General features: G+C 47.6%; 1 protein-coding gene across 5 annotated transcripts in view; it reads right to left on the bottom strand.

Moving 5' to 3' along the window:
- BPTF (bromodomain PHD finger transcription factor) overlaps positions 1–18,019 on the bottom strand; it is a 1,855,127-nt gene that overhangs the window by 832,778 nt on the left and 1,004,330 nt on the right. For all 5 annotated transcript variants that reach the window (XR_013598794.1, XM_078654332.1, XM_078654328.1 and 2 more), the window contains exon 18: positions 14,204–14,456. Coding sequence is in view for 4 of the 5 variants with exons in the window: in XM_078654332.1 (XP_078510458.1) it covers positions 14,204–14,456 (253 nt within the window). In the remaining variant the exon portion in view is untranslated. The remainder of the gene's footprint in view (positions 1–14,203; positions 14,457–18,019) is intronic.

Here is an 18,019-nt window from a genome sequence, read left to right as displayed (position 1 = left end):
GACAAATCAAGGACCCAAAGCTGGCACGACACCGTGGAGTCCCCCACAGGCGCTTGCTCAATGTCGTCAGGCGCCGGAGTGGGCATCAGCGGCGCTGAGTCGACCTCCTCCACCACGTGCTCTCTAGGAGAATGGGGCGGGGTAGGAGCTGGTTCGGCTAAGGAATGACATCGAAAAGGCGCCATCTCGACCTTGCCGGGGCAGCTGCCCACGTAGAGGACCGAGAGGGGCTCAGGAAAGCACCCCAGGCCCCGGCCTAAACCCGCGGCACTGCCAGGGCCAGGGAGAAAAGCCATCAGCGCCTGCTCGACCTCTGGTGAGGCAGCCGCCTGCTCAGAGAGCCGAGGGGAACTCGGGGACAAGTCCTGAGTCCCAGCGACCTCATGCGATGCCACAGGGAGTCCCATAGAAATTTGCAGCGAGGCAGGGACGCCACGGGTCGAAGAGTGGAGCCCCTAAGGACTACCCCTCACCGTCATACAACCTGAAGCCGAAACCTTCTGCGCCTCTGCGCAAGGCAAGGCATCCGCAGACATCTCAGGAGGTGGAGGAGAGGCCAAAGAAGCTTGCAGAACAGGCTGTCATTTGGGCCCTAGTCGCCCAATGCCGGGAAAACGCGGGTAGGTTGCCGACTGGTGGGGGTGCATGTCCCGAGGGGAATCTGTGCCCTCCACCGAACGAGGACAAGACTTAGAGGACAAGCTACAGGACCTACCAGCTGGCGAGCGACGCCCTTGGGGCCATGGCGCAGGGCGATGCCGCAGACGGAATCGGCGTTCCTGGACTACAAGGCAGGGGACGAACGCTGGGACGACACCGACCTCGACAAGCGGGCCGACAGCAATTTAATCCGGTGCTCCTGCCCGGACTTCGGTTTGAGGTGCTGACAAGCTTCGCAGTCTGTAGAGTCATGGTGCTCGCCCAAACACACATACATATAAGGTGAGGGTCCATCGCCGACATCTGACGTGCACAATCAGTACACGTCTTGAAGCCCGAAGGCATTTGCATGCCGTTCCTCGAAGTAAGCGTAGAAAGGAGGCCTGAAAATAGGCCAAGACACGATCCGGATCCGCGTTGCATGCGGAAAAGAGAAAAAACTGACGTTGATGCGCCGGGGTGGGGCATATGTGACCTCGCGGACGACATCAGGGCAGAGTCACGTGGTACCAACCCCCCGGCCCGCAGAGATGCTGTGGCAAAGAAAATTTTTCCGGATTCAGTCTGACGCCTGGGAATAATTCTACGTTAAAGAATCTGCAGCTAGTAGTCTCTATCATATCATGCAAGTTAGTAGGTTTGCACAGACTCAAATGGGCATTCTAACCCTTGAACTATTGCTTACCATTACCTTCAGCCCCAGTATGTAGATCTGCGGAAACATGGCAACATAAAGGGATTGCAGGTATTCAAACACTACTATGGTATGAGCCCAGACATATTAAGAAAGGCTACATCAGAGCTCTTACATAATGAGATTGCTGCCGTAATTTGTCACTGTGAGAAAGTGGCTCTATATATACTGGACCAGAATAAGGTACAGTGTGTATAGAGTCCACAAACCCCAGAGGTATGACCTTACTCTCTAAAGTGGTAGCTTGGTCGAGCAGTAAGTCAGTAGCAGAGGACAGTGTAAAACATTTGTTGTACACACTCAGTCCACAAAAGGTTTCACACACTCAAAGACTGAAGTCCAGGCCAATTGTTTTTATATCAAACCAACAGGTATCAACATATACTGTTCTCAATATGAGAGGTCTCAGATGAGTACTTTGTATAAAGGCAATAAACTTTGTAAACACCATAGGTAGAGGGGTTGCAGTAGGCAACACAATCCTACACACAATTTAGCATTGAGCTCAATGGGCTTTTCTAGATAAACACAGTTGATTACTTTGTAGATTGCTTTGGTAGTTCCAGGACTGGATCCTAGATTCAGTCCTGGGGTCTAAGCTGAAAACAATTTAGTAAAAACGTTTTAGTTATTGCAGTGATTCTTCAGGAATATAAAGCTATTTTAAAAGTTCACACTTGGAAACTTTTCAACAGAAATCGGCAATGTTATTCAATGGGAGAAAATTCAGGTTGCAGGTACTGGGATCCTAGGTCCAGCAGTGGGGTCTCAATTTAAAACCGATAAGTAATTACGTTTCAGTATTTGGTATGACTTTTAAAGAATATTTCAAGTTTTCAAAAGTAGATACTTCGAAGAAATTTCACAGAAAAGCACACAATGGATTCCTATGGAGAAAATTCAAGTTACTAGTAAACCCAACTAGGATTACTTTTGCGGTTCAGTACTGGGCGACAAGATGCAGTACTGGCTTATCTCCTGATCACAGGTGAGTACTTCGGAATTCGGTTGATTTCATGTGAATATTTTAAGTTTTCAAAAGTAAGCACGTAGAAGATTTTTCTAGTCAAACCAGTCAATGTTATCCAATGGCAGGTAAGTGAGTTACTGGTTGCCAGGTGAGTACTCGGCTGGGGAAGTTAGGGTCCTGGGCATAGACTCCAGGGTCCCCCAGGGTCAGGTAGGCACAGTTGGTTCACCCTCAGCGGCACAGGGGCGGCCGGGTGCAGAGGTAGTTAGGCCCAATGTTAACCAATGAGGGGCAGGGGGCCTCCGGTTGGTGGCTGCTGGCTAGCAGGCCACGCGGCTGTGGGAGCTGGGCTCCTGGTCACTTGCTCGGGGCAAATAGGGAAGTAGAATAGGGCACAGGTTGCGCTGCCAGGGGCACTCGGGTGGCTGGGTGCAGGGTGCCTTTGAGCCGTCGGGCGCTCAATGTTATTCAATGGGAAAGGTAAAAAGGGAACAAAGGCTGCAGACTCGGGGACGGTGATTCTTCAGGTGCGACCACCACTTTGAGGGGTAAGTTGTGATCCTAGAGAAGAGGTAGGTATCCCACAGGGAGGCACAGGGTGTCGCAGGGCGCCGGGTGCAGGGGTGTCTATGGGTGTCGGGTAATCTTACCCTCAGTTGGTCGCGGTTGGAAGGGTCCCTGGTTCTGAGGGTGCAGGCGTCATCTGGTTCATTGAGGAGGGCCTTTGGGCACTGTACTTCGGGTCTCAGTCGCCGGGGGGACGTCCTCGTGGTCTTGGATCCCTCGGGCACGGGCCAGGCTCGGCGGGTGCAGAGCGAGCAGGTCTTGAGCTTCCTGGCTGGCACCAGGGGTGGTTGTTGAAGCAGAGCCTCTGCTTATGGGAGTCCCAGTCTTTAAGAGGGTCAAGGCATGCAGGTCCTCCGGGTGTCCCAAGATTGCTGTCTGCAGGAGTCGCCGGGATGAAGCAGGAGCAGCTTCCAGGATCGACAGGCCGGTAGGGCGAGGGCCAAGTCAGTGGGTGTCGTCCTGTTGTTAGCAGCTGCACGGCCGGGTCGTCTTTGAATTTTCTTTCTTCTTCTCTTATCGGGATCTGAGGAAGGAAGGTTCAGGGTGCCCCTAAATACTAAATTTAGGGGCATTACAGGTAGGGCAAGGGCAGGGACCAATAGGTCCCTGTCCTGGGGTGAGTACACGCCCTAGCCTGCTTCTCTCCTGTGGGAGGGGGCAGGAGCCTAGCTGTGATTGGGAAGGGCTCTCCATCTTCAAGATGGCCGGAGCCCGGGGTCGTGCTTCACCTCGCCTCTCCCACCTGAGGGGTGGGGTTGGCACAGGCTGGCACACCCCTCTTCCTGACGCAGGGTTTCCCGCCAGACTTCCCGCCAAAGTGGGGGTTAGAACCGGTGGGTGCCAGTTGCGGAGTACAGCAAATGGTCTGGAGAAGCTCACAGAGGCAGCATGCCTTTGAAGCTTCCCCCTGCCCATCCTGCGGGAGGAGACCTACCACCTCGCCCAGGATGTGCATTGTTGCAGGCTCAGGAGAGCGGGGGCGCTCTCCACCCAGGGGTCCAGCAACATGTCTGCTGCAGCCACTGAGCACAGACGTGCATTGTAGGTTAGGTTTTCAGGGGGCAACTCTAAGATGCCCTCTGGTGCATTTTACATTAAATCCCACACTGGCATCAGTGCAGATTTAATGTGCTGAGAAGTTTGGTACCAAACTAGTCAGTCTTCAGTGTAGCCATTAAGGTGCTGTGGAGTTCGTAATGACAACCTCCCAGCACCATATACTCTTAATGGCATCACTACACTTACAGTGCCCAGGAATGGCCCTGGGTACTGCAAGGGCACAGGGCTCATGCACCTGTGCCCACCCCTCTGGCATAGGGCACCCAGCTAGACGGGTGACTGAAGTATGCCAGGGCAGTGGGTGCTGTGGGCATGGCACACAGGGATGTGTGCCATGTCGACTCTTTGTTCAGTTCTGCACTTAGACACTCAGCCTGCAAAGGTAGTGTGTGGGTGTCAGGGTACAGGGCCCCTGAGAGTGGCACAATAAGTGCTGCAGCCCTCAGGGGTCTTCTCTGGTCACCATGCCTTGTGGACCTAGGGTACCATTTGCCAGGGGCTGACAGGTGGCCAGAGATGCCAATTGGGTTTTAGTTTCAACACAGTTTTAGGGAAGGAACACAGGCCCTGGGTACCTGGTTGGCAGGAGTCCAGGGCACACTCAGTCAAAGCACATCAGCAGTTCAGAAAAAAGTGGGGGCATACCAATGCAAGAAAGGTGGCACTTCCTCACAGTCACTCCACTACATGGCACCAAAGGGGCAAGTGGATTTTGTTAAAGGCCCCAGCAGTTCAGAAAAAAGTGGGGGCATACCAATGCAAGAAAGATGGCACTTCCTCACAGTCACTGCACTACATGGCACCAAAGGGGCAAGTGGATTTTGTTTAAGGCCCAGTATATTTATGAACCAACCTGCCACATGGACAAGTAGATAGTTTTTTAAATTCCACACCCATAGAGGTACCGTTATTATTGGGAGACTTTGGAGAATATGGGGTAGGTAGAAGTTTGTGGATCCACGCCAACTCCGGAACTTTCCATCACATAAATATGAGGACAATGTGTGTTTTGTTTTATTTATTTTACAAAGTTTGAGGTTTGCAATGGATTCCGGGTAGCAGAAACTAGTGAGAGCCACACAAATAACCCCATCCTGGATTCCCCTGGGTGTCTAGTTTTCAAAAATGTATAGATTTGCTAGGTTTCCCTAGGTGTAGGCTGAGCTAATGTCAAAAATCCACAGCTAGGCACATTGCACAAAAAGGCTCAGTTTTCGCTGAAAAAAATGTGGTGTGTCCACGTTGCGTTTTTGGCCTTTTCATGTTGCAGGCACAGGGCCTACCCACACAAGAGGTACCATTATTTTATTGGGAGACTTAGGGGAACACAGAATTGTAGAGCAACTGTTATTACTTATTTACTTTCTATGCATTTCTGACAATATGTAAAAAATAAGTGACTTTGAAAAATGTCCTATGATTCACATGCTAGTATGGGTACCCACAATTTCGAAGATCTTTAACTACTGCTTCTAAACTCTATATTTTATTCCCATTTCGGAAATACATAGATGTCCTTGATACCCATTATTCACTCTTTATATTTTACTAAAGGAATTGCTATATACCCGGTTCACAATGAAAAACCATTGCAAAACGCAGCTCAGTTATTGGCTCTCGGTTCCTCGGTGCACCTACAAGTCCCATATATTCCCCCCAATCAGAAGGGTCCATCGGATGTAACGGTATATCGCTTTAAAAAATCTGCCATACTTAGAAGAAGTTACAGGTGTAAACATTGGCACAAACGGCAGTTTTTTTTAACTCAGTTTCAATATTTCATATTTTCAACTGTTTCTAAAAAAAAAAAAACTTAAAGGATCGACACATATGATCCCTTGCTGAATTCAGAATTTTGTCTACTTTTCAGAAATAAATAGCTTTCCAGGATCCATTATTGCTTTCACATCCATTTCTACCACTAACTGGAAGGAGGTTAAAAGCACAAAAGTAGCAAAAATAGGCAATGGCCCAGTAAAATTCCAAAACTTGTAGAAATTTTTGTTTTCTGACAAAAGTCTGTCTGTCCCTGAAAGCTGGGAAGAAGATGATTTCAGCACCACAAACCCTTTGTTGATACCATTTGCAGGGAGAAATAAACAGACGTTTTCTTCTGCAGCACTTTTCCACCATTTTTCCCCACCAGAAAAACTAAATTAAGCTGTATTTTGGCTAATTTCTGGGTCTCTTCCAGGGGAATCCATAAACCCTGGGTACATTTAAAATTCTCATGATGTTGGAAGAAAAAGATGCAAATTTGGCATGGATACCTTATGTGGACAAAACGTTACAGGGGCCTAAGAGCGAAGTACCCCATATAGCCAAAAAAAAGGGTTAGCACTGGGGAATAGGCCTAGCAGTGAAAGGGTTAAAATATTTTTGTATAAGTAGATATTGATTCTCAATCAAAAACAATACTGACGGTGTTAGAAAAGGACCCTTCATGATGGTGTCGACCGGAGCAGACGAACACACGACTGAACCCGATGGCGGAAAAAAACAATCTAACAATGGAGTCGATGACTATGCGCAATACAAGCAAGGGGAGTCGCTATACCTCGTGACATGAAGGACTTCTTTGAAGAAAAACAACTTGCACACTTCCAAGCACAACACTAGATGGCGGATTTATGCTAAGCATGAGTATCTACAGCAGCACACCAAACACATACATTTTATATATATGTATATATATATTTTTTAAATATGTGTTCCGGGGTCCTCATACGTAGGTGGGAATATTCAGTGCTTATGACTATTGATGAGGATCCCTAGAAGAGAACTTCTTCTGATCAATATTTCGAAATGCAAATTCTTCACTTTCAGAATAGGTACTAAAGCTATAGTTCCCAAGGTGATGGATCTATGGAATCACTCAAATGTTAAACTTTGACAGGAAAGAAGGGGCAAAATGCTCTTTCAGTTTACCCTGGCAGTCAAGGCAACAGATACGAAGTGTCGGAAGCTGGCTCTGTATATACAATACCAAAGTAAGGTATAGTGTGCACAGAGTCCAGTGAATCCTCAAAGACTTAACAGAGGTAAAAGTAGATAATAGTGTAGGCGAGCAGTAAGGCTTTATCAGAGGGTAGTAAGCATTTATTGTGCACATTCAGGCAAGAAATTATGTCACACACTCACGGTTTGAACTCAGACCAATTGTTTGTATAAAAAATATTTCTTTAGTTGTATTTTATTTTTAGAACCAAGCTGGACTTGGTAAAGGTAAGTAATATTGTACTTTTCAAAACAGGTTGATAAGAATATGCAAGCTGGATGAAGTTGACTTTGTTACAGGTTTGTAAAACATTTAAAATCAGATCATACTTGTCATTACTTTGCGATTAGTTTTTAAATTATTTTTTCTACTCAGTGTAGTTTGCCTAGATATCACAATAGGATATTTCCTAGACAAAAGTAAGTAAAGTATTTTGACATTAAAACACAGTTGCTTAGGTTTCCATACAAATGCAACTCAACCCAGAGGAAAACAGTAAATGCAATCTTATGGAGGAAAATGTGGTTATCGGTTTGCAGGTAAATAATCAGTCCTTAGGGTTGAGATTCTGGGGTTAGAACAAGTGTTCTCACAAGGTCAAGTATGCACTCAAAGGGCACCTACAGAGTGCTGAGGCCCAATGTTAGCCTAAGGGGCTAGACGGGCGTCGGAATGGGGGCTGCTCTCAAGCAAGCCACGAGGTTGAGGGAGCAAAGCTCCTAGGGTTAAGCTCAGGGCAAAGGGGGATCCGAGTTAGCACACAAGGTGCACCAACAGCAGCACAGGGATAGCTGGGTGCAGGGTGCCGATTTGGCATTGGGTGCCCTGTTGTTTTCAATGTGAGATCTCCGATCGGAAAAAGACTGCAGGTTTGGGCAGGGAGGCTTTCTGGAGGCGACCAGAGGTTGGAGAGGTAGGTTGGGAAGTAGGTGGTTGCTGGACACAATCGGTTGGGTCACCCAAGGCCGTGGGGCGTCAGGGGTGTCTTTAGGCGTCTGGTTTCCTTACCAGCTCCGGTCGCTGTCGGGAGGGATCCTCCACATAGAGGCTGCAGGCCTCCTCGGGAGGCTTGAGGTAGGTCAGGGATCACCAAATCGCATGCCAGGTTCGCTGGAGGGACCTCCTCGTGGTGTTGGGCCACTCAAACTCAGGCCGTGGGGGTCGGGTGCAGAGTGGTGCAGACTTGCGCATTCGGCCAGAGCCAGAATCTGGTTCTTGCGAAAGTCTGGTGCTCATTGAAGACAGAGTCTTTGCAGGAAAGGCAGGGCACATCTTCCGGGTCCTGGGGGTTGGGATTCCGCTGGAGCAGGTTGAGGTCAGAACAGGCTGGTAGGGCTGGGGCCAAGGCAGTTGGTGTCCTCCCTTTCTTCCTTCAGCACGGTTCTACGGTTCTTCTTTTTGCTTGTCTGAGGTGGCAAGGTTTGGGATCGGCCCTAAATACTACATTTAGGGGTGTTTCAGGAAGGTACAGGTTGGGACTAATGGGTCCCTTCCTTCGGGTGGGTAAACCCCTTATTAGGACACCCTCTCTGGTTGGCTGGGTCCTCCCATATTCAAGATGGCAGGACTGAGAGTCGTGCTTTGCTTCGCCTCGCTTCTTTCACCGGAGGGGTGAAGTTGGCAGAGGTGGGCACACCTCTTCTCCTATCTTGGTTTTCCAGATGATTCTCCCTCCCAAAGAGCGAGTTAGAACAGGTGGGGGCCAGTTGCTCGGAGCAGCAAAAGGCAGGGCCAGTTAACAAAGGCAGCAAGCCTTTGAAGCTTCCCCTTCGTGGACTCTGCCCACCCTGGGGCAGGAGGCTTTGCACCTCTGCCCAGGATGTGCTTTGTTTAAGGACCCCATGAGCAGGAGGCTCTCGACCCAGAAGTCCAGAAACATGTCTGGGGGCCGCAGCTGGCGAGCAGCCACTCAGCCATGACACTTGAGTTAGGTCGTTTTTCAGGGGGCATCTCTAAGATGCCCTCTGGGTGCATTTTATATTAAATCCAACACTGGCATCAGTGTGAGTTTAATGGGCTGAGAAGTTTGATACCAAACTTCTCAATCTTCAGTACAGCCATAATGGAGCAGTGGATTTTCGGGTGCCCATGGTCTCAAATGGCTTCACTGCACTTACAATACCTGTGAATGGCATAGCTACTGAAGGGACTCATACCACTGTGCCCTCACTTGTGGCATAGTGCACCCTGCCTTAGGGCTGTAAGGCCTGCTAGAGGGGGTGACTGACCTATGCCACAGGCAGTGTTTTGGTGGGCCTGGCACATAGACTGCACTGGCAGTAAGTATGCGTCGTTGGAGGAGTCTCTGTGGGTGGCAAAATATATGCTTCAGCCCTGAGAGACTTTCTTTGGCTACAAGGCCCTTAGTGTCCCTGGCACCTTTTACTTGGGACTAGTATATAGGCCAGAGGAGTGCCAATGTGGGAGCAAAGGCACAGTTTTGTCGAAAGAACACATGCCCTGGGTACCTGATCAGCAGCAACCCGGGGCACACTTAATAAAGCAGCAACAAACATCAGGCAAAAAGTGAGGGCAAGCATGCAAAAAGGGGCATTTTCCTACACCAAGAAAAGGTACTCCGCATGTCAACGCAGTGGTAGCAGCCTTAGCCACAGTAGATTAGGCCCTCAGACATTCTGTAAGTTGCTACTCGGCCACTGTTTAGCAGATCTTAATGCTGATGAATGTCCACCCTAACAAAAAGGGTGTAGGAAAGAGGGTTTTTGTTGCAGTAACCCCCCACTTTTTGCCTGATAACTGAAGCACTTTTCCTTGGTGTGCCCTGGGTCCCTGACAATCAGGTTCCCAGGGCCGGTGTTCTTTCCCCAAAAACTAACCCAATTGGAATCTCTGGCGACAGGTCAGCCCCTGATAAATTGTACCATAGGTACCCAGGGCACTGTGACCAGAGAAGACCCCTAAGGACTGCAGCACTTCTTGTGCCACCCTTAGAGGTCCTGTACCCTGACACACACACACTGCCTTGCAGGCTGAGTGTCTTGTTGCAGAACAAAACAAAGAGTCGACATGGCACACATCCCTGTGTGCCAAGCCCACAACACACTGCCTTGGCATACCTCAGTCACCTCTCTAGCTGGGTTCCCTATGCCAGTGATGTGGGTACAAGGGCATGAGCCCTGTACTCCTACAGTACCCAGGTCCATTCCTGGGCACTGTAAGTGCAGTGCTGCCATTAAGAGTGTATGGTGCTGGGAGGTCGTCATCTCGAACTCCACAGCACCATGATGGCTACAGTGAAGACTGAGAAGTTTGGTATCAAACTTCTCAGCACATTAAACCCACACTGATGCCAGTGTAGGATTTAATGTAAAGTGCACGACAGAGGGCAACTTAGAGTTGCCCCCTGAAACTAACAACCAGCGTTCTGACTGAGAGGCTGCCTAGGCTGCCACCCAGCAGACATGTTGCTGGACCCATGGGTAGAGAGCCATCCGCTCTTGTGGGCCTGCAACAATGTACATCCTGGGGCGAGGTGCTAGGCTTCCTCCCCCAGGATGGGCAGGTGAAGCTTCAAAGGCATGCCATGCCGCCTTTGTGAGCTTCTCCAGGCCACTTGCTGAAATCAGCAACTTGCCACCACCGGTTCTGACCCCTACTCTGGCGGGAAGACAGGCAGGAAAAACAAAGTGAGGAAAGGGGGTGTGCCAGCCTCTGCCAACCCCACCCCTCAGGTGGGGGAGGCGAGGTAAAGCACAACCCCGGACTCTCGCTATTTTGAGAATGGGGAGCCCTACCCAATCAGAGCTAGGCTCCTGCCCCCCTCCCACTGGAAAGTGGCAGGATAGGGGGTGTACTAACCCCAGGAAAGGGACCTATTGGTCCCTGTCCTTGCCCTACCTGTAACGCCTTTAAATTTAATATTACGGGGCACCCTGAACCTTCCTTCCTCAGATCCTGATTCCGAAACAAGAAGAAGAACAAGAAGATAGAAGACCTGCGTTGCAGCTGCTAACAAGAGGACGACACTAACTGACTTGGCCCCAGCCCTACCGGCCTGTCGACCCTCGAACCTGTTCCTGCTAAAAGCCGGCATCTCCTGTGGTCAGCAACCTCGAAAACCCCGGAGGACCTGACTGCCTTGCTCATCTAAAGACCGGGACTCCCACGGGCAGTGGGTCTGCTCAAGCAGCAACAACCCCTGGTGCTAGCCAGGAACCGCGAATCCAGCACACTCTGCACCCACCGAGCCCGGCCTGTGCCTGAGTGAACAAAGACCATGAGGACGTCCCCCCGGCGACTGTGACCACGAATCCAGCACCCAAGGACCATCCTCAAAGTGCCTGACGACGCCTGCAGCCTCACAACCAGGGACCCCTCCAACCGCGACCAGCTGCTGGTAAGATTTCCCGACACCAAAAGACACTCCTGCACTCAGCGCCCCACGGCCCCCTGTGCCCAACTCCTGGGTGGCTACCTAACCTACAGCTTCCCAACTTACCTCTCGAAGTGGTGGTCGCTTGAAGAATCTCCGTCCCCGAGATTGCAGCCTTTGTTCGTTTTGCAGCTTTCCCATAAAAATACATTGGGAGCCCGAAGGCCCAAAAGCACCCTGCACCCAGCCGCCCGAGTGCCACTGGAAGGGGAGCATCTGTCCTATCCTACTTTCCCACTTAATCTGTGTAAGTGACCAGGAGCTCAGCCTTAGGCTAACATTGGGCCTACTCACTAGTGTTGAGTTTTGCAACTTTGAAGTATTCCTTAAAAATCATTCGATCAACGAAAATGAAATTACTCACCTGTTACCAGGAGATCCCAGTGCTGGATCTTTGTGCCCAGCACTGACCCTTAAAAGTAATTACAACTGTGATTTTCCGATAACCTGATTTCCTCCCTTAGGATAACATTGCTTGGTTTGGACCAAAATTTCTTGTGTCCATTTTCAAAACATACAAATATTCCTTAAAAATCACCTGTGTAACAAAAACGATTTCTTTCAACTGGTTACAGAAAATGCACCAGGGCTGAATCCAGGATCCCGCCCTGAGTAAGAAAAACATGCATAAAGTGATTTTATTGCATTTACTTCAAACATCCCATTGAGCTCAATGATATAATTGTGTTTAACTTGTGTTGCATATTGCAACAACTGTATCTATTGCATTTAAAAGTCTACTGCTAATTGAAAGTATTCAACTGTAGCCTCTCATTCTGAGAAAGAATTTTTGTACCTAGTTGTGGTTCTAAAATAAAAAAAATATTTTTATATACAAAACAATTGGCCTAGAGTTCAGTTTGTGAGTGTGTGAGACCATTTGCTGACTGAGTGTGTACAACAAATGCTTTACGGTCAGAATTAGATGTGGCGTATTCAGGAATCAGTGGCCCCTGTTGCTGGCCCTTATTGCAGTTCCTATGTGGGGGGACCGACCCACCCGCAGGGAGCTGCAAAGGTGTGTTCTCAGCAGGCTTGCCACTTACAGCCCAGGACACAGTAATTTTAGGAGGATTTCCTGGACTAGGCAAAGGCCCAGGGGCGCTACGCTGATCAATAGTGCTTGAAGGAACTATCGAGGCAGTAGATGGTACCGAAGAAGGAATTGAACCCAGATGTAAATTTGGTTATGCGATGGCTGTACGCAATTTTTCCAGAGTGACCAATCTTTTTTCCAAATTAATAAGTGTCGCCATCAGGGGAGACGCAGCCACCCTTACTATGTCCTCAAATCTTCGTCAAAAGTCCATACTACCCGCTTCCGCCAGAGCATCTCCCATCATCTCTGGGGCAAAAGCTTGCTCAGGGGACGGTAGAGGTGAAGACGGCTCGGAAAGATTAAGGTGACCCATAACAGTAGCTGTCTTTTGTTAGGGAAGCCGAGACTGTTCACTGATTATCTTTTCTTGCCCGGAGGTTTCATTTGGGCTGAACGTGACTTTATTAGAATAAGCAGAATCTTGGGATGGAACTACCATTATTGGAAGGGCAGGAGCGGGAGTTATAGCAATAGGGGTTATAGGTGGACCTACTTCCTGGACATACGAAGAAGTTGTTGTCCCTGTGCTCCAGGGATCAAGAGAAAGCCTGCGCTCCGTTAAGGCAATCTCGTGCATTAAGGCAGACTCTGCTCTATTCAGGCGTCTAAGGTGCCCACCACCCCTTTCCCCGTGAGCGACTTTCTTTTAGCCATTGCCAGCTCTGCTACACCAAGAGGAATAATGGAGTAAAACAACTAGTCCTGTCCACACAAACAATGCCCCAACAATGTCTCGAAAACGTGTCATACACGTACAATAATATGAATAAGAACTGTTAGGGCTCACCACTATATTGATTTGATATAAAATGTCAAGGGGGTGGCCCAGCCCAGACTCCTCCTGCCTCTGACGGCCTAAGACGGCCCCGCCTTTGTCCCGGGCTTCTCGCGGCATCACCCGCGCGTGTCCCGCGGTCCGAGGATCCGGGCGTCCTTTCCAGCGCCTCCTGGCACATGGTAATCGCGTCAGCGGCGTGCTCGCCGCAAGCGGTACTGGGAGTGGTGGTCCAGTGGCGCCAGCAATGGAAGGCAGGAAACAGCGGAACCCGGTGATGATATGGCAGTATGTGGCAGCAAGAACACAGCATATACTACAAAATGTCTTGCACTCATGTCACACCAAAACCACTTAACATTTCTATTACTCAAAATACATCTATAGGTGAGTGAAATTTAAAGTTGATTCGGTAAGTTTAGCAATGTGTACAAACATATGGTAGTTTGCAAAATATGTATTAAGTCCAGAAAACTTAGTTTGATGGAGAGATTTCTCATGAAGATTTTTGTAAGATAATTTTCTCACTAAAGGTGAGGCTTTACAGGAATTTCTTTCACTGAAAAATACTTTTGTAGATTTGTAGTTCCACAAAGATGGTACATTTTACAAGGTTTTGAAAGACACTGGATTTTGTGGTTGAAAAAGTTGCCTACCCCTAAACATGTCTCAAAATATCAAATATTTGTGGAAAAGTGTTGTCTCTTTTTCAAAGCATTGATGTTAGTGTTCATCCACAACCCAAGATGTTTTCACTTAGGAGCTAGAATGAGACATGGGACACTAAAATAACTAGGACCAGAATTAACATGCACACTAGCAATCTTAATAATTGTTTTTCAATCCTAGCTGTCCCCATGTCACTCTAGTTAAGTTGTTGTAAACAATAATAAATGTCATCACAAACTAGTGGAGAAAACAAATACAGAAATGCCTAAACATAGGAGGACATTTAAAAAAAAAATGTTATTTTCTCAATCTTGCTCACCTGTAGTAGGCTGGCCTTGCTTCACCCAGGTGGCAAATGTCTGATGGAAGTTTTTGTTCTGCTGAAATGAGACTGTTGAAGGAGATCCAACTTTTGTTGTAAGTACCACCTTCGTCCCATGAGTGACAGGACTTGCTAAAGGTGCCACTGCAACCTTCTGAGGTGTTGAAGGTGTAGTTGCTGTATTGCTTGTAATTGTAGTAGAAGTGGTTGTACTTGGGGCTGGTGTTTGCTTTTGCTGCTCCAACCGTTTCTAAATGTAACAAAAATCACTTATGATTAGTTTACTTTGTAGCACAAATCAATTGCTGTAGTCCAGATCAATGACTCGCACATCACATTTTTAATTTTATTTAAAAATAACTATTCTAGGAATACATATGTTTTTATTAGTATTTAGGTCAGGGAACCAAATAGTAACAACCAGAAAATAACTGCAGGTCAATCCCTACCCACCCGAAACCTTGTGGTGTAGTCCGCCTTACGCACATTCCACCCCCTCTCCCCTACCAGCCATCTTAGAATTGCTGTAGTCTAAAGTGAGATTACCACTGCTAGCTCGGGCTTGAGATTAACATTTCAGGGGTAAACAGCCAGTTTATGTCCTGAGAGATCTTGGGATAATAGACCTGTAACTTGGAATGATCTAAAAGAAGAAGTTACTTACCTTTGGTAACGCTCTTTCTGGTAGATACTCTTAATGCAGATTTCTCACATTTGAAAATTCCCCAGGCGTCAGACTGGATCCAGAAACTTTTCAGCAATACCTTGCTAGTCCGCACGGATGTACTTCTGCTCTGGAAGTGACATACAGGTCTATATAGGTGCCACTCCCACACACTGACGTCTGTTGCTTTCAAGACTGTCCATGCTCAAAGAAGCAAAGACCCAAAAGCACATTAGTAAACACTGGGTAGATTTCTAGACTTGGGATCTAGTTAATGGATACAGTCCAGTCACAGAACGGGGAAGATGGGAGGGTTGATCTGGGACTAGGTAACGTTTGTGAGGAAATGGGGTGTATTATTTGATGTAGTTGTGCGACCTCACTGTGTAAACCTTTTTCCAACCCCTTTAGTACCAGTAGGTTTGCTTTAGCTCAACCATGGGTAGCTGTGACTCTGAGCAGTCAGGCTTAAACAAAGGAAAAGATATAAAGCATTTAAATAGCACCAAAACAATTGAAGAAACACACAAGACACAAAAGGAATCTGACACCAATTTATAAAACCATTGTTTCTTAATGTATTTTTAAACACCCACAAAAAAAAAAAAAAATCTACCAGAGGGTTCCGGATATAGAGCATTTTCAAGGTACAGTAAATATGTACTTTTTAATTAACCGTGAACAAGCACTGGCAAAGTAAACAATTTTGACACTTAGAAACTTTTTAGATGAAAACTTGGATAAGAATCGATGCGGTTACCGAGAGTTATTTTAGGTGACCAACTCCGGCGGATAGAGCCAGTCAGGGGGATCAGCAGATCTTGAGTAGCAGTTACCTCAAGTCAAGGAGCCTTCAGTTATTTTGAGGCATTGTATTCTCTTGCTATAGATTCCTAATGAAGTGGTGCTGATGCAAGGGAAACAGGATGCTGAAGATGCTCAAGGATGCTGTGTATGTGATGAAGTAGACTGGGGTCTTCCAGTGATACTCCACTGTAACCGGGCTTGGTGAGATGGTCCTAGCCGCAGGGGAAGACGTCCCTCAAAGTCCTCCCGAGCCTGGCTGAAGTCCAGTCACCACAGGATTACCAGTTACCGGTATCACGGTCAAAGTGGAATCCTTCATTGGGCAATAACTTGTCTTCTGTGTGACCTAGCTGCATTCCGACGACTCTCCTGTTTTCAGTAGACTTGAGGACGACTGAGTTTCGGGTCCTGATCCCTGGTATTGCACAGTGACAAGAGCAGCTATAAGAAGATCTGGGCTACCCACTCGTCCCAGCAGCCTTCTTCAGCCGATGTGGTCCTGTGCTGTAAACAGGTCAGCTGACTGACCCTTGGCTCAGGAGGCGTCTTCTCCACAAGGAGGACACAGCAGGCACAGGCCCTTTGCCTTTGCAAGACACCAGGTGCAGTCTATGTCGATGCAGCCTCTCTTCGCCAGGTCCTGGGCTCTACTCCAGTCCATCGAGATATAGGTACTGGGTGCCAAGAGTGCCCTTGTAAGACTTAGGGGAGATCATGGTCAGTAGCCAATGGGCTACTAGGTGCCCTCCCGCTTGATGACCATTTCCTGCAAAGTGTCAGCTGAGATGACCTCAAGAACACAGTTGACCGAAACGGGTTGCTGCGCTACTTCTCTTGGACCTCTCAGCTGCCTTTGACACGGTTGACAATGACACTCGAATACTAAGACTCTACAAAACCGGCATAGAGGGGACTGCTCTCGACTGTATCACATCCTATCTGCAAAACAGAACTAATATCATCCATACCCCCCTTTCTCATCCAAACTGTACCTAACAAGTGCAGGGATCCCTCAAGGCTCTATCATCTCACCCATGCTTTTCAATAGCTACATGAAGTCATTACCGGCACTCCTCAATCAATTTCAACGCACATGTTATAACTATGCAGATGACACACAAATACTCCTTACACTGGAAAGCCCCAAAGACATTGGAAATGCACACATTTTTAGTTACCGCAGAGCTGTGAATCAGTGGACAATTTAGAGCCATCTCAAATTGAATGCTTCAAAAATGGAAATACTCACATGAGCTACTTCTCTTGGACCTCTCAGCTGCCTTTGCCATGGTTGACAATGACACTCTAATACTAAGACTCTACGAAACCGGCATAGAGGGGACTTCTCTAGACTGGATCACATCCTATCTGCAAAACAGAACTAATATCATCCATACCCCCCCTTTCTCATCCAAACTGTACTTAACAAGAGCAGGGGTCCCTCAAGGCTCTATCATCTCACCCATGCTTTTCAACATCTACATGAAGTCATTACCGGCACTGATCAATCAATTTCAACGCACATGTTATAACTATGCAGATGACACACAAATACTCCTTAAACCGGAAAGCCCCAAAGACATTGGAAATGCACACATTTTTAGTTGCCGCAGAGCCGTGAATCAGTGGACAATTTAGAGCCCTCTCTAACTGAATGCTTCAAAAATGGAAATACTCACATGCAGCGATTGGAAAATTATGACCCACTTGCTGCATGGCCTGACTATCTGGGAAGACCGCCTAAAGAATAAAAGGAAGTAAGAAACCTATGAATTACCATGGTTTCCAATGTATCAATGAATGCCCAAGTGGACAAACAAGCAAGTTGCGCTTCTGTCCTTTTTTTTACAGCGAGTTATTTAAGTAGAGAGTTAGCAAACATGGGAGATTAGAGACCTGAGAGGAGCAGTTTGTTCACCAGCTCGAAAGGTTTAAGAGATTGGCATATGTGTTTTCGGTTCTGTGAGAGGCACGTTAATTTTGTTAGGCAATGAAAGCTTATATTTGTGAAAAGCAGGGAGGGGAGCGTATCAAATTTACCTTGTCATTTTACCATACAACCTGCCTTCATTTCTTGCCAGCAAGGAGGTGAAAAGCATTTGCTTGAAAATCGGAATTTGTGAGCAAAGATTCAGGATGCTTGCAGCTCTTTATTACACAGAGAGGAATGGGGCATGTGATTTAATGTGATTCGTTTTGGTTATTTATTTAGAGAGTATTTTGGAAACTGAGAACATTTTGATTGGGTCTTTCAGTTTCAGTTTGCGTTACCACTATCAGATCAGCAGAACACTGGATTTAAGGAAATTATCATTTGGTGGCATAGAGGTGATAATTGTTGA

This window comes from Lissotriton helveticus, chromosome 7 (genome assembly GCF_964261635.1).
Source record: "Lissotriton helveticus chromosome 7, aLisHel1.1, whole genome shotgun sequence".
In the NCBI taxonomy this organism is placed as follows: domain Eukaryota; kingdom Metazoa; phylum Chordata; class Amphibia; order Caudata; family Salamandridae; genus Lissotriton; species Lissotriton helveticus.
This window is presented reverse-complemented; position numbering and strand designations above follow the sequence as displayed.